This window comes from Aythya marila (assembly GCF_965140915.1).
Source record: "Aythya marila genome assembly, chromosome: 19".
In the NCBI taxonomy this organism is placed as follows: domain Eukaryota; kingdom Metazoa; phylum Chordata; class Aves; order Anseriformes; family Anatidae; genus Aythya; species Aythya marila.
Genome location: NC_139060.1, coordinates 1,655,064 through 1,667,268, shown reverse-complemented (window position 1 = coordinate 1,667,268; position 12,205 = coordinate 1,655,064). Strand labels below are relative to the sequence as shown.

Genomic DNA, 12,205 nt, shown 5'->3' with positions numbered 1-12,205 from the left:
GGGGGGGGCCGCGCCGGGGCCTCGGGGTCCCCCCCGGAGCTCGGGGCCGGGCCGGGGCGGGCCGGGAGGGGCCGGGCCGGGCGGGATCGGGATCGGCAGCGCCCGCCCCGGCCCGGCCCCGCGGCCTCCCGCCCCCCCCGCACCTGCCGCAGGTGCCGCAGCCGCGCAGCATGGCCCAGCGGGCCGGGGGGGCGCCGGCCGGGAGGGCGGCGGAGCTGCGGGTAAGCGCCGGGGGCTCGGCTCGGGCACGGCTCGGTACGGGCACGGCCCCGGCCCCGCCGCGCTGCAGTGCCGGGCCCCGCGGGCAGGCGGCGAGCGGGGCCCGGGGCGCCGCGGCTCCGGCCTGGGCTTGGGTGAGGCCCGCGGGGATCCGTCCGGTCCCCCCCCACCCCCCCAGCGCTGCCCGGGGCCGGCTGCGGGGGCTCCGTCGGGGTGCGGGGGGGGCCGGGAGGGCTGCGGGGAGCCGGGCAGGGCGTGGGGGTGCCGGGGGTGCGGGGGGTGGTGGCCGGCCCGCAGCTCAGCCCGTGGCTCTGTGTTTCAGAACAAGCTCGTGGACCAGTGCGAGCGGCTGCAGCTGCAGAGCGCTGCCATCGCCAAGCACATGGCCGAGGTGCTGCCCGCCAAGAGCCAGAGCGTCCTGGTAAAGCCCTTCCCTTCCCTCGGCCCCGTGCTGGTCCCGGGGGGCTCCTCTGCTCCTGGGGCTTCTCCTCCTCCTCCTCCTGCTCCTCTTGCAGCTCCTTCGCTGCTGCACGTGGGGGCCGAGCGCTGCGGTGTGCGTGGAGCGGGCGGCAGGAGTGTGCTGGCTGTCGAGGCACAGAGGGGTGCTGTGGCTCTGTGCCTGCCCCGTGGCTCGGGCTCGCTTTTCTGGGGAGCTGCGCGGTGTCGCCGAGCACTTTCCATCGCAGTGCACCCTGCCGTGTCTGCTCTGTGATTGCCTTCCCTTTGGGCAGTGCTGAGATGGCACTGCTGAGTGTACCTCTGGTCTGCGCTACCTCCTGGGGTAATTTTGCAGGCTTCAAGGTCTGTTTCTGTTACTTGAAGTTTTTAAAAAGCCAGAATACACTGGTGATTCGTTCTTCATTTGCTAAAAAAGTAAAATAAACTTATTTTTGCTGGTGTGCAGCCATCACATATTGCATTAGGACCGGTGTCTCAGAGCCCTGCTTTTGTTTGTGCCTCGCTGTCACTGAGGACAGACAGTTCCCGTGGTCAGCTCCTGCTTCTCGCTGGTAGTGAATCCTGGAAGTTGTGAGGAGGGATGACACTTTGGTCCCTGGCAGAGCAGCCGGTTGTCACTTACATGCCACAGTGATTAGTGGTTACTGCACATTTACTTTGGTGGCTGGTTGGGCCTGGAGGCAGTCAGCAAGTTTGGGCCTGGTTATCCCATTCACCTCTGTTTGCATCATGATGGTTACTGTGGCTTGGGCTCATTAACAGGGTAATCTTAAAAGCTGAGCCTACAGAAAGTTGGTGGAAGCTGTTGTTTGGGCTGAAGCAAGACTGATATTTCTCCTCTCTCCTTGCCCTGGCAGACTGCGGCCAATGGGGCACGAGAGTTGGTTATCCAGAGGCTGATGTTTGTAGGAAAGGTGTGTGAAAATGAAGAACAGCGGTTGCTGGAGAACGTGCACGCAGAGGAGGAGCGGGTGCACCAGAGCATCCTGACTCAGCAGGAGCACTGGACTGAGGCTTTGCAGAAGCTGGATGCCCTCCGCACCTACCTGGTGGACATGATCACCAACATGGATGACCAGGGCTTGGTGGTAAGTACCCACCCCCCCCCCCCATACCAAGGGACAGGTCCGTCAGCCCAGAAACGACCTAGACAATGACCTGGGTGTTGGGAGACTTAAATATGGTGTTCAGTAGCTTGCTGCAGTGACAGCAGGAGATGGCATTGGGCAGGACCTACGTCTGCAGGTCTAGCTCAGAGAAGCTTTTTCAACTGTTCAAGAGAAGCCCCTTTGTTTTCTTGGTGGTTCCTGACCATCTGCTCTACCTGGTTTCACCTTTGCTTTGAGGTTTTTTTTTCCCACCTTTGCAGTGAGGTTTAGCTGTCAGGACCATTCAGGCTCGGATCTCCAAGCTTTTGGCTTGGTGCTGCCCACTCAGGTGCCTTCCAGGCTTGACAGCCAGGACAGCTCGAGCAGTTAGACTGGGCCATCAGCTTTCTAGTGTTCTGTCTAGTTTTAATAAAAATGTGATCCTTGGTTGCTCCTGCAGCTATTCTTCAAAGCCCGACCTGTTGTCTGGCATACCTCTGTGTGGGGTATTTATCATACAAAGCAGCCTGTGCTTGCCTTTGCTCGGTTTCTTTTCTGGCTATTAAATTGTAATGCTTTACTAGGTGACTCCTCTCAGTTTAGATGCAAGCAGGCAGGCATTTTACCTCCTCCTCCTTGCTCTTAGCTGCTGCTTTTCACATCTAACTTTGCGAAGAGTGTGGCAGAAGTTCTGCCTGGAAGACAGACCTGATCCAGGGACAGAAGGCAGATGACTGTCCCTTCAGTGGTAAACACGATGTCTGTCCTGCCCCAGCATCCTGGTGGCTGGGTTGTGGCCTCACTGTCTACAGTAGAGGCTGGAACGCAAGGTCCATCAGATATCTATGGGAGAAAACAGCAAGGCCCTCTTATTTCTCCTTTTACCACATAAAGGAGGGGAAATAGAGTTAATAAATTCTCCACTGTGGGTTATTGGTGTTGGCAATTGTGTCCATCAGGAGTTGATACGTGTCATCTCACAGGAGAAGGCATGTAGCGTACCCTGCAGCTCTCTGTTTTAGCAGGGCTCAAAAATTCTTTTCCTCTGGTATTTGGGCTGAACCTGGGGAATGCACCATTGTCAGCAGATGTAGAAACAAATGGGATTGCTCACAAGGTTACTTGTGTCTTGGCTTTGGTTCTCTATCCCTTGCTGCACCTTTGCCATTTACTGAAAGCTTTCAGGGTTGTTGGCTGCATGCATGGGATGTTCTTGCAGTGCCCCAGCAGGGCGGGGAGGAGGGAGGGATGCAGAAGAGAGCCTGACAGATGGATGGGGCTGGGGTTTTCACACCTGGGGCAGGGCACAGCAGTAAGAGTCTCCCAGATGCAGACAGCCTGGTGTATACCAAAGGGTATGGGGTCTGATCTGGTTCATTGTGGTTCCAGAGGCCTTCCACCTGTCATAGGTCTCCCCTGTGTTTCCCTTGCACCAGATGAACCAGCTGCGTTCAGTCTTCTGCTCACTACAGCTTGCACACTCAGCAGAGCCAGGGCAGGCTGTCTGGAAGCTCCCACACCCCACTGGAGCCTCTGTCACCTGCCCAGTCCCTGGCTCAGCAGAACAGATCTTTAGATACAGGGAAGGTGCATCACTGTCAGCCATTCCCACTCATTTTCTGAGTCAAGGAGTGAAAAGTGCTGCAGCCAAAGAAAATTGATATTGGACACTCCCTGAAGTCATGGCTGGGGTGAGGGGGGTTTTTTGTGGGTCAGGAAGGAGAATGGTGCTCCCTGGGTCCCAGGTTTGCTATGTCCCAGCCTGTGTTTGGGATTAATCTGTGGGATTAATTAATTTCAGCTGTGTTGACTCTTTCTCTCCTTGTCCACAGCGTGCAGAAAAAGAGATCTTCGAGAGGTTAGTACCTGGCCACTCCTGGGTCTTTTCCTCAGCCCTTCTCCAAGCTTGCCTGCACCTTCTGCATTCCTGGTGTGAGCAGCATGCCATAGCTCTGCCAGTGGTGACACCCGCTCTTTCCTCCTTTGTGCTGCTTTTGCTGAGGGCAAGGACAGAGCACAGAGATGCCAACGTGTCCTCTGGTCTTTGCTTCACACGCTGCACTGCACCAGAAACACTGGAGACCAGGATGTGCGATGTCTCTCCAGAGGCACCGGCAGATGCTCTGGCACTTGCTCACAGGAGACCTCCTCCAGCTCCTCAGAATACAACACGGGGCTCCTAGTGAGATGGAGCAAGCTGGTCCCTGGCCTGGTGGCAGGAGGTAGGATTGGATTGTCCACCTGAAGTGCTGGCATGCTCCGGGAGTATTTCTGCCTGGAGCGGGCCCATAGAGAACAGTAAACCTGCTGCAGCACATCGCTGGCAGCCAGTGCCAGAGCCTCAGCCTCCACTCACAAACGTGAATTCATGTGGTGCTGGAAGCCACAAGAACCCAGCAAATCCTTAACCTCCTTGATATGGTGCGTGAATTCTGGAGTCCTGGCTCACTCTGCTCTAACAGTCAGGCTTTGTCCACAAAAAAACTCACAGGGAAACCTGATTCCCTCCCTACAGCCTGTTCATTATTTTCCTCTTGTATCTCGATGGCTGGTCTCAGACGCATTTAATGTGTGTGTGCTGAGTGAGGAAGCTGTTGACTCAGGCTAATGGTGCTGTGTTTTAAAACACTGAAGTCCTTTCAGAAGGGACTGTGATCAAAGCCAACCGAAAGTATCGCTCAGGAGGAGAGCTTGTCTAGAAACCCCCACTCACTGTAGTTTCTCTGCAGCAAGTGCCGCCCTTGCAACTGCTCCAGCTCATATTTCTGAACTGCTTCCTAGTGATCTCTATAAAGACCTCTCAGACTGTCAATTAATCACTAGACTTCAAAATAACTCCTGTGTTTCTTTGCTAGGACAGAGGTGGCGGAGGGAATCTTGGAGCCGCAGGAGTCTGTGAAGTTAAACTTTAATCAGCAGTGTGTTCAGAGTCCACTGCTGCACCGGCTGTGGGCCTCTGCTGTTCTCTCCTGCATCACAGGTCAGTGTCTTGCTCAGGTCTCATCCTCTCTGGAGATCTGGGTTTCTGCAAGCTCATTTGATTTTTGCCTGTAGAAACATCCCAATGCTGTGTCCTGCCCTGGCAGGTGGAGGACCTGATGCCTCCTGCCCCCTCTGCTGACCCAGCCCCTGCAGGTTGCTTGGTGCTCCCCAGCCAGGTGGGCAGCAGCAGCAGCTGTCAGGGGTTCAGGAGAGAGGGTGGCTAAGAGGAGTACTGGAGTTTGAAAAGACCATGTATCTTATCGTCTCCATTGCATAACCTCACTTGGTTTTGTTTCCCATTTTCCTGGGTCACTTGGTGACACCAGTTAAACTCCTGCTGCCATAAGGAACTTGGCCTTTACTGCTTTCAGCATTGCCCTACTGGCAGTTTTAAAAGGGGTTGAAATCACCTGCGCAGTGTTTGTAAGGCACTCTGTAACGTGCAGGAGCGAGAAGAGAGCAAATGCAGTAGCTTTCTGATCATAAGCAGACCTTGTGGCTGTGCACGAGCTGGTGGTTTGGTAGAAACGTTTGGGGTCTGTGGTCTGGCTCAGCTCTCGCTGTACAGCCGACGTGGCGTCAGAGACGAGTGCCAGGCCAGTGATGTGCTCTGTGTATGGTTTTACCAAGGTGCTGCCAGCTCTGAGCAGTCAGAGACAGTCTTCTTCAACAGTGATCTGCTTGAATTGCTGATTGTGAAATGTTTGCTTCTAGTATTATTTGTAGGACAACATTAGAGCGTTTCAAATGTGTTTTTTTTTTTTTTTTGTTCTTCAAAGGAGGTGACATCCTTCAGGATTTGAACAGTTTTGTCCTGTGTGTCTCCTTATGAGCAATCCTTTGGGTGATCTTCCCAAAGCTTAAGTGATAACTTTTGATTTTTTGCTGACCTCGCCCTTGATGTCAATGAGTGGTTCCCAGTTTTTCCCTCTTTTCGGATTCCTTTAAATGTGTGTGCTTCTGACTGGTATTGCTCTAGGGCTTTTAAGTATTGGCTTGGGAATCTGAACACCAGACAATGCCAGCAGTTTTCTTTTACTGCAAACTCTGGTGTTGTTCTCCCTTTGCAGTTAATTCAGTTTGCTCTGTTTTGAGTCTTTGATTACTGGCATTCATGCAAAATCCTGTGGTTGTACATTGCCAAAGCTAAGCAGGTTCTCAGCAGATGTTCAGAGCTGTCAAGGGAAGCAGGGAAACTTTCCCTAATTCCCTTTGTTGTGACATGCTTTTCCTTTCCCAGTAATGTCCTTGTCAGGTGTAGTGACCTTAAGTCATTAGGTCCTAGTAGTGGGTGCACTGGTGGTGCACTTATTACATGGAAGTTTTACTCTGATGTGTTTTTTTTTTTTTTTGTGTGCGGTTAGATGTAACAAGTCACTGTTATATGTTGAGGGTGTCTGCCTTATTGTTGCTGTCTCGCTAGTCCAATATCCTGGGTGGACATTTAAGGCTATGTCCGCCTAGGACATAGCCTTAAAAAATCTAATATTAACTTCAGTGGTCCTAGCTTTCATGAAGACACCATAATGTTACGTTTTACTTAGTGCTCCCTCTTCCCAAAGACAGTTGAATTTGTGACTGTCTTGTTTATCTACTTTAAAAAAGGTTAATCCCAAACCTTGGTAGTTTGTCTCTGTAGGCTCTCAAAAGCTTGGTAGCCAGAAGGTACCAGAACCTCCATTCCACTTTTTCAGAAATAAAAGCGAGTCCTTTGATGCCTTCAGGTGGCAGCCAGGCCTTTATTGCTGATGTTTGGGCTTGGCAGCTTCTGCCTTTAACCTGGAGGTCACCTAAAGCCCCTGGCACTGTGTGAGGAGGGGTCCAAGCTCACAGGCATCAGCCCCGGTCCTTCTGGGGCAGGCACTGAACGGTGAGGCCGGCCGGCCATGAGCAGAGAGCCCTCCACGGAGGGGAGACATCTCGCCCCTCTCTGCCTTCAAAGCTCGCAGGCTGCAGCTGTCCTGCTGGCTGAGGTGCCGGGCTCTTGTGCAGCGAAGTTCTGCAGCCTGGGGGGTCTGCGCTCACCATGCTGCCTGCATCTGGGCACCAGGGTTTGGGTTCCAGGTGGGTGAGTTTGAAAATAGAAATTTTGATTTTTAAACACAGTAAAATGTGCTGCAACTAACACATACCTAATTAAGAGACATGAACTTATCTGTTCAGCATCCATCGCTCCTCGGAAGTGGCAAAGCCACTCTGAGGGTAGCGTGCTGAGGGAGTGACACAAAGAAAGTAGATTTTGAGGTAAGATGATTTCCTGGGGGAGTTGTTTGTCAGAATATACAGGAATATCCAGAGGGCAATTTTAATGGTGACAAAACGGAGGAGGAAAATTCACTGATCTGAATTATTCTGCTGCTAGGGCAGCGCTTCCCCTCCCTCAGGTGCTCCTCTGGAACCACATTTCTGCAGCAAAGTTACGCAGTTGTGATCGGGGCAGCCCTGCCCTGGGTGGATGAGCACCAGAAGGCAACGCTGTACGAGGACGGGTGCGCGTTGCACAGCACCAGGGTTAGTGCCCTTCTCAGCGGGAGCTGAAGTTTCATGCTGCTCCCTTTTCTGTGAACTCGTAGCAGCGCCTGGCTTCCTGGAACGTCAGCCTTTGAGCAGGCAGCGCGGGCACAGCCTGAGCTGCGGAAACCTTGAGCGCAGCGTGGCGGGCAGGCAGCAGGCTGCAGGGCGTTTGGCTGGCGCTCTGTGGAGCAAGCTGTGAGTGAGCGAGGCTGTGGGGGTGCTGCCTTAGATCCTCGTTCTGCTCGCCATTACCTGCGATAGCTCCTGCCTAAGGTGCAGGCCTCACACTGTGGGTGCGTGGCACATCCCCGGTGTGCAGGTTGGGCCCTGGGACAGCCGTGTTTAGGGTGCAGCCCGGTGGTTTGGGTCTCTGAGGGCCTCATCCTGCCGGCTGCTGAGCGCCAGGCAGAGGGTGATGAGGAAACGGCAGGAACGGGCTTCGCGTGGTCGAGATCTTCGTGCAGCCCAGCCCAGCGGGACGGTTGGGAGAGCAAATGACTCACCGGCTCCAGCCCTGTTTCTGTGGCGGTTGAAGACATAAAATGAATGAGGGTGGGGAAGGCAGGGTGAGGAGGGGCACCTGCAGAGAAACTCCATCTCCCTGCGAGTGGGCAGGGGTGAGTCACCTGGGCATCAGCCTTTTCCCTTTGCTTTGGGATTTTATGGGGTGAGGGGGGTATTTGAGCAGTTACTCAGTGCTCACATCCTGCTCACACAGTGCTGCGTGTCCCATGGGGAAGGGTGGCGCAGGGGGAAGTGTGTGGCCCAGGCAGGGCGAGTGGTGCTGGGTGCTGACCCTGAGGGTGCAAATCGCTGGTTTTGTCCTGTGAATTAAGGACCTGTCCCTGTGTCACAGCAAAACTGAGTCAAGTCGCAACCCGGCTCATCTCTAATGCCTGGTGCCATTTCCTGAGGCTGCTCCGAATGCAGTTAGGGCCGATGGGCAGTGTTGGTCGAAGAACAGCTTGGGCTGAGTGTGCTTTGGAGGAGGGAAGGGATTTCTCCGCCCAGCCCTCCTTGTTCCTGTGGTACTGGCTTTGCAAGTTTTCCCAAGCAGGAGGCGGCTCTGACGCACCTGGCTCAGGGAGGAGCCGGCCCCCACTCAGCACCCGGGCAGGGGCACTGAGGGAACAGGGCTGAGGTTTGGGTTGCTCCTTGCCACGCATGGAAACTGCTCCCAGCCTCTGCTCGGATCACTGTTCTTTGTTGGGATGAACCAAACCATGGCTTGGCCACGCTGCTGCTTTGTCTTTTGTGACAGAATAAGATAAATGTGTGTGACTGCGAAACATCTAGTGCATGGACGGAGAGGCAGCTGGTGAAATCTGAAGGCTGCAGAGCCACAGAGGTGGCTTTTGGAGCCGGGCCGGCCGGATGGGGCAGGGCTCCCAGGCTGTTGCCTCTGGCATGTTTGTTCAGTTTAACGAGTGCTAATTCCTCTCTGGATTTCGTCCCTGGCTCCCAGCTGGCTCCTTCCATCCTTTCCCAGGCCATGAGCAGTGGCAGTATGAGTGCTGTCCTTGTCACCGTGTCACTCTGCGGGGGCAGGCTGATCCACAGGGGTGTTGTGTGCTGAGGGTGGTGCTGATAGCTCTGGCTGTGACTGCCCTGGGGGGTTTGGGCAGGGGCAGCCTGATCTGTGCTCACTACTTGCTTCTCTCCCAGGCTCTCAAGAAATTCTCATTGACGAGAAAACTGTCAGCCCCCACCTGAGCCTGTCAGAAGACAAGAAAACCCTGACCTTCAGCCCCAAGAAAGCAAAGCTGGACTTGGACTGCCCCGACCGATTTGACCACTGGCCCAACGCTTTGGCTACTGCAGCTTTCCAGACAGGGCTCCACGCATGGAAGATCAGCGTGGAGAAGAGCTGTGCCTACAAGCTGGGGGTTTGCTACGGCTCGCTGCCACGGAAGGGGTCTGGCAACGAGGTCCGCCTGGGCTTCAACACTGCCTCCTGGGTCTTCTCGCGCTACGACAAGGAGTTCAGGTTCTTGCACGCAGGTCAGCCCCAGCCTGTGGAGCTGATCAAGTCCCCGGCCGAGATCGGCGTGCTGGTTGACTTTGCAGGAGGAGAGGTGCTCTTCTACGACCCCGACTCCTGTGCCATCCTCTTCTCCCACAGGGAGACCTTTGCGGCACCGCTCTATCCCGTCTTTGCAGTGGCACACCACAGCATCTCGCTCGTCCAGTGAGCGAAGCGTTGCGCTCGCCGGCGGGGCATGAATAGGTGATTGTATGTGCAGGGATTGTATATACAACACACAGTGCCTTCAGGTGGGGAAAGGTGCCCAGGCTGTGCTACCAGCTCACGCACAGTGGTCAGAAAAGACCTGCCTTCAACCTGCCTGTTCTCTTGTTTTACAACAGCTTTCCTCTCCTCCTTCAGGCTACCCCATACCTGATGTGTGCCCTCTGGGACCCCACTATTACCCTGTAGCAGGGACTTTTGGGGGAAAACCAGCATCAGTTCCTCTGTTCCTCTCCACCCAGTGCCAGCCTTCCCGAGCACTGGGGGATGCCACGGGTGCGTGCAGGTGTGCAAGCCGATGGCCCTGAGCATTGCAGCTCAGCCACAACCCCCCTGTGCTGGGAGCAGACTGTGCTGCTGCTGTAACGTGCTGCTGCTGGCACTGCCTGGGCCAAAGGCTTTTGTGATCTCCCCTTAGCTTCAGTGCTGCTGGCTGGGCTGCAGGGCTGGATGAGGAGCTGGGTGGTGCAGAGCTCCTGCTCTGCAACTGGTTCCTGCTGAGCCCAGCTCTGGGTGGGGGGACCTTGGTCCCAACACTGCGTTTTGCTCAGTGTGGAGCTAGGAGTGCAAGTGGGAGGGAGCCAAATTGTGAAAGCAGCTGTGCTGCAGCATGGGGTCAGCATAATGCCTGGCTCTGCCAGCCCTTTTCAGGTGAATCATTTAATTCCTCTGCAGAACAAGGGCTTCTTTCCAACCCTGGCAGGGGGAGGTGCACAGGCAGGGGGCAATTCATGTTGCAGGAATGAAAAACCTTTAGTAAAGGTTTACATTTGATGGTGGGGTTAAAAAATAAAAATCAGGATAATAAGTATGAAGAAACAACAGGGAGGAGGCGCATAGCAAGGGATGCTGTTGGGGACACGCTTGAAGGAGACTCCGTGCTGCAGGAAGGATGCCACCAGGTGGGGCTGTCACCCATGGGGGACCCGCATTGGAGCAGACACCCCAAAGGGACTGTGGCCCATGGAGGCTCCCATGCCAGAGCAGAGTAGAAAGTAACCCTTAGCACTGACCGAAACTGAGCTGCTTGTTGCTCACCACAGGGATGGGGAGGGCTGTGTGTAATGCAGTGAAAATGGGTGGTTGCTATTAGGAGGGGAGAGAGGTGTTGGACTGACGTTGCTGCTGGGTGAAGGGGAAGGAAGGTGTTTTCTTGGTGTTTAAAATTTGTCATCCATTTCTCAATACCCAAATTAATAATTAAAAGTTTGTTTTTTGCCAAAACGTTAAACTAAGGAGACATCTCCAACTCCCGACTGCTTTGCCTGCAGGAGGGCTGTGACTGCCTCCTGCCATGGCTCCAGGGGAGGGGAGGTGCTGGCGAGGTGGCAAACCTGAGGTCCACCGGGGTGTGGAGGGTCAGTGCCTGCTGGGTGCTCTCTGCTGGCTGCCTGTCACCAGGACAGGAGTAGCCACAGCTCTGCGTGAGCAGGGAGTGACTGAGAAGGGACAAATCTTGCTGTCTGCCTCCATCCCTCTGGACACAATTGGCTTTCTGTAGTGCAGATATGAAGGGCTCTGGGTGAAATGCATCCTGTGCTGCCCCCAATCCAGTCCCCAGCTCCAGCAGGGGAAGACACCGCCACTGACCCTCTCCCATACAGCATTTTGAAAGAACACAGCAGGAATGCTGAGCGTGCCAAGTTTACTTTATTGTATTAATGACACTATTGCTCTGCGGGCACTGCTTCTCCCTGCGCTCAGAAGTGTTTGTTTCTTTTCCTTGTCTCAAGCTGCAGCAAGAAATCACAGCGATGAGTGGCTCACTACTCAGCAGCGGCACTGGTCCTTCCCCAAAACGCAGCTGTTGCAGCTACCCCTTCTCGATGAGGGCCAGCAGGTGGCTCAGCGTGGGCAGGACGTGCCCTGGGGGCACCTCTGGGTGCCCACCCTGCCCGGCGGTGCGGAGCAGAAAGCTGTGCATGCCCACCTCTCGGGCAGCCCTGTAATCCCTGGCGTAGTCGTCCCCGATGTGAGCCGCCTGCTCGGGCAGGACCCCGCCGAGGCGCAGGGCTTCCTCAAAGATCCTCCTGTCCGGCTTGGCGAAGCCCACAGCCTCCGAGGTGAGCACGAACTCAAAGTGTCGCCGCAGGTCACACTGCGCCAGGATGTCCTCCAGCCGGTTGTCGAAGTTGGAGACCACCCCCATGCGCAGGCCGTGCTGGCAGCACCGGCTCAAGGTCTCAGCGGCTCCGGGCAGCAGCTCCCAGTTGCGCGCGCTGCAGAAGTCCCGGTAAAGGTTTTCGGCCATCAGTGCAAGGACGCCGTCTTCGCGCGCACCCGCGAGCCTGAAGGTTTGCTGCACCACGTCCAGCCACCACTGCTTGGAGCTCAGGCCCTGGCCTTGGCCGTAGTTGGGGAAGCGCCTGCTCTGCGCGCCGTAGGCCTCCCGGAACGCCTCGCTGAGCGCCTGTGGCTGCACCCGCAGCCCGTGAGCCTGGGCCTCGGCGCTGTAGCTCTGCCCCACGGGCTGCCGGAGCCGCAGCAGCGTGTCCTTCACGTCCCAGGTCAGCAGGCGCAGCCGGAGCATGGCCCCGCTGCCGGCCCGGGCTCAGGGCACCGCGCACACACACAGCGGGGGCGGGCGGGGAGCGGCTCCTGCCCGCATCGCCCGACGAGGCGGGGGGGGGGGGGGGGGAGAGGCGCGGTCCCGGGGCAGCAGCGGCAGGGCCGAGGTGCGCTGCGGGGGGAGGCC

General features: G+C 56.0%; 2 protein-coding genes across 2 annotated transcripts; one reads left to right on the top strand and one right to left on the bottom strand.

The window, feature by feature from the left end:
* The first annotated feature begins 60 nt into the window (after positions 1–60).
* Positions 61–11,192, top strand: BSPRY (B-box and SPRY domain containing). Its single transcript, XM_082775561.1, has 6 exons — positions 61–221; positions 542–640; positions 1,536–1,766; positions 3,599–3,624; positions 4,622–4,746; positions 8,928–11,192. The coding sequence occupies exons 1-6, from the start codon at positions 171–173 to the stop codon at positions 9,452–9,454; spliced, it is 1,059 nt and encodes a 352-aa protein (XP_082631687.1). The 5' UTR covers positions 61–170; the 3' UTR covers positions 9,455–11,192.
* On the bottom strand, positions 11,139–12,183 carry HDHD3 (haloacid dehalogenase like hydrolase domain containing 3). Its single transcript, XM_082775563.1, has one exon. It carries the CDS (start codon positions 12,038–12,040, stop codon positions 11,324–11,326), a length of 717 nt encoding a protein of 238 aa, XP_082631689.1. The 5' UTR covers positions 12,041–12,183; the 3' UTR covers positions 11,139–11,323.
* Between the last annotated feature and the right edge of the window lie 22 nt (positions 12,184–12,205).

What these genes read in the sequence shown, in the direction of transcription:
- BSPRY (XM_082775561.1), top strand. Translation starts at nt 171, where the DNA reads ATGGCCCAGCGGGCCGGGGGGGCGCCGGCCGGGAGGGCGGCGGAGCTG. An exon ending in GGAGGGCGGCGGAGCTGCGG is followed by an intron (nt 222 to 541) that starts GTAAGCGCCGGG and finishes TCTGTGTTTCAG; the next exon opens with AACAAGCTCGTGGACCAGTG. An exon ending in CCAAGAGCCAGAGCGTCCTG is followed by an intron (nt 641 to 1,535) that starts GTAAAGCCCTTC and finishes TTGCCCTGGCAG; the next exon opens with ACTGCGGCCAATGGGGCACG.
- HDHD3 (XM_082775563.1), bottom strand. Translation starts at nt 12,040, where the DNA reads ATGCTCCGGCTGCGCCTGCTGACCTGGGACGTGAAGGACACGCTGCTG.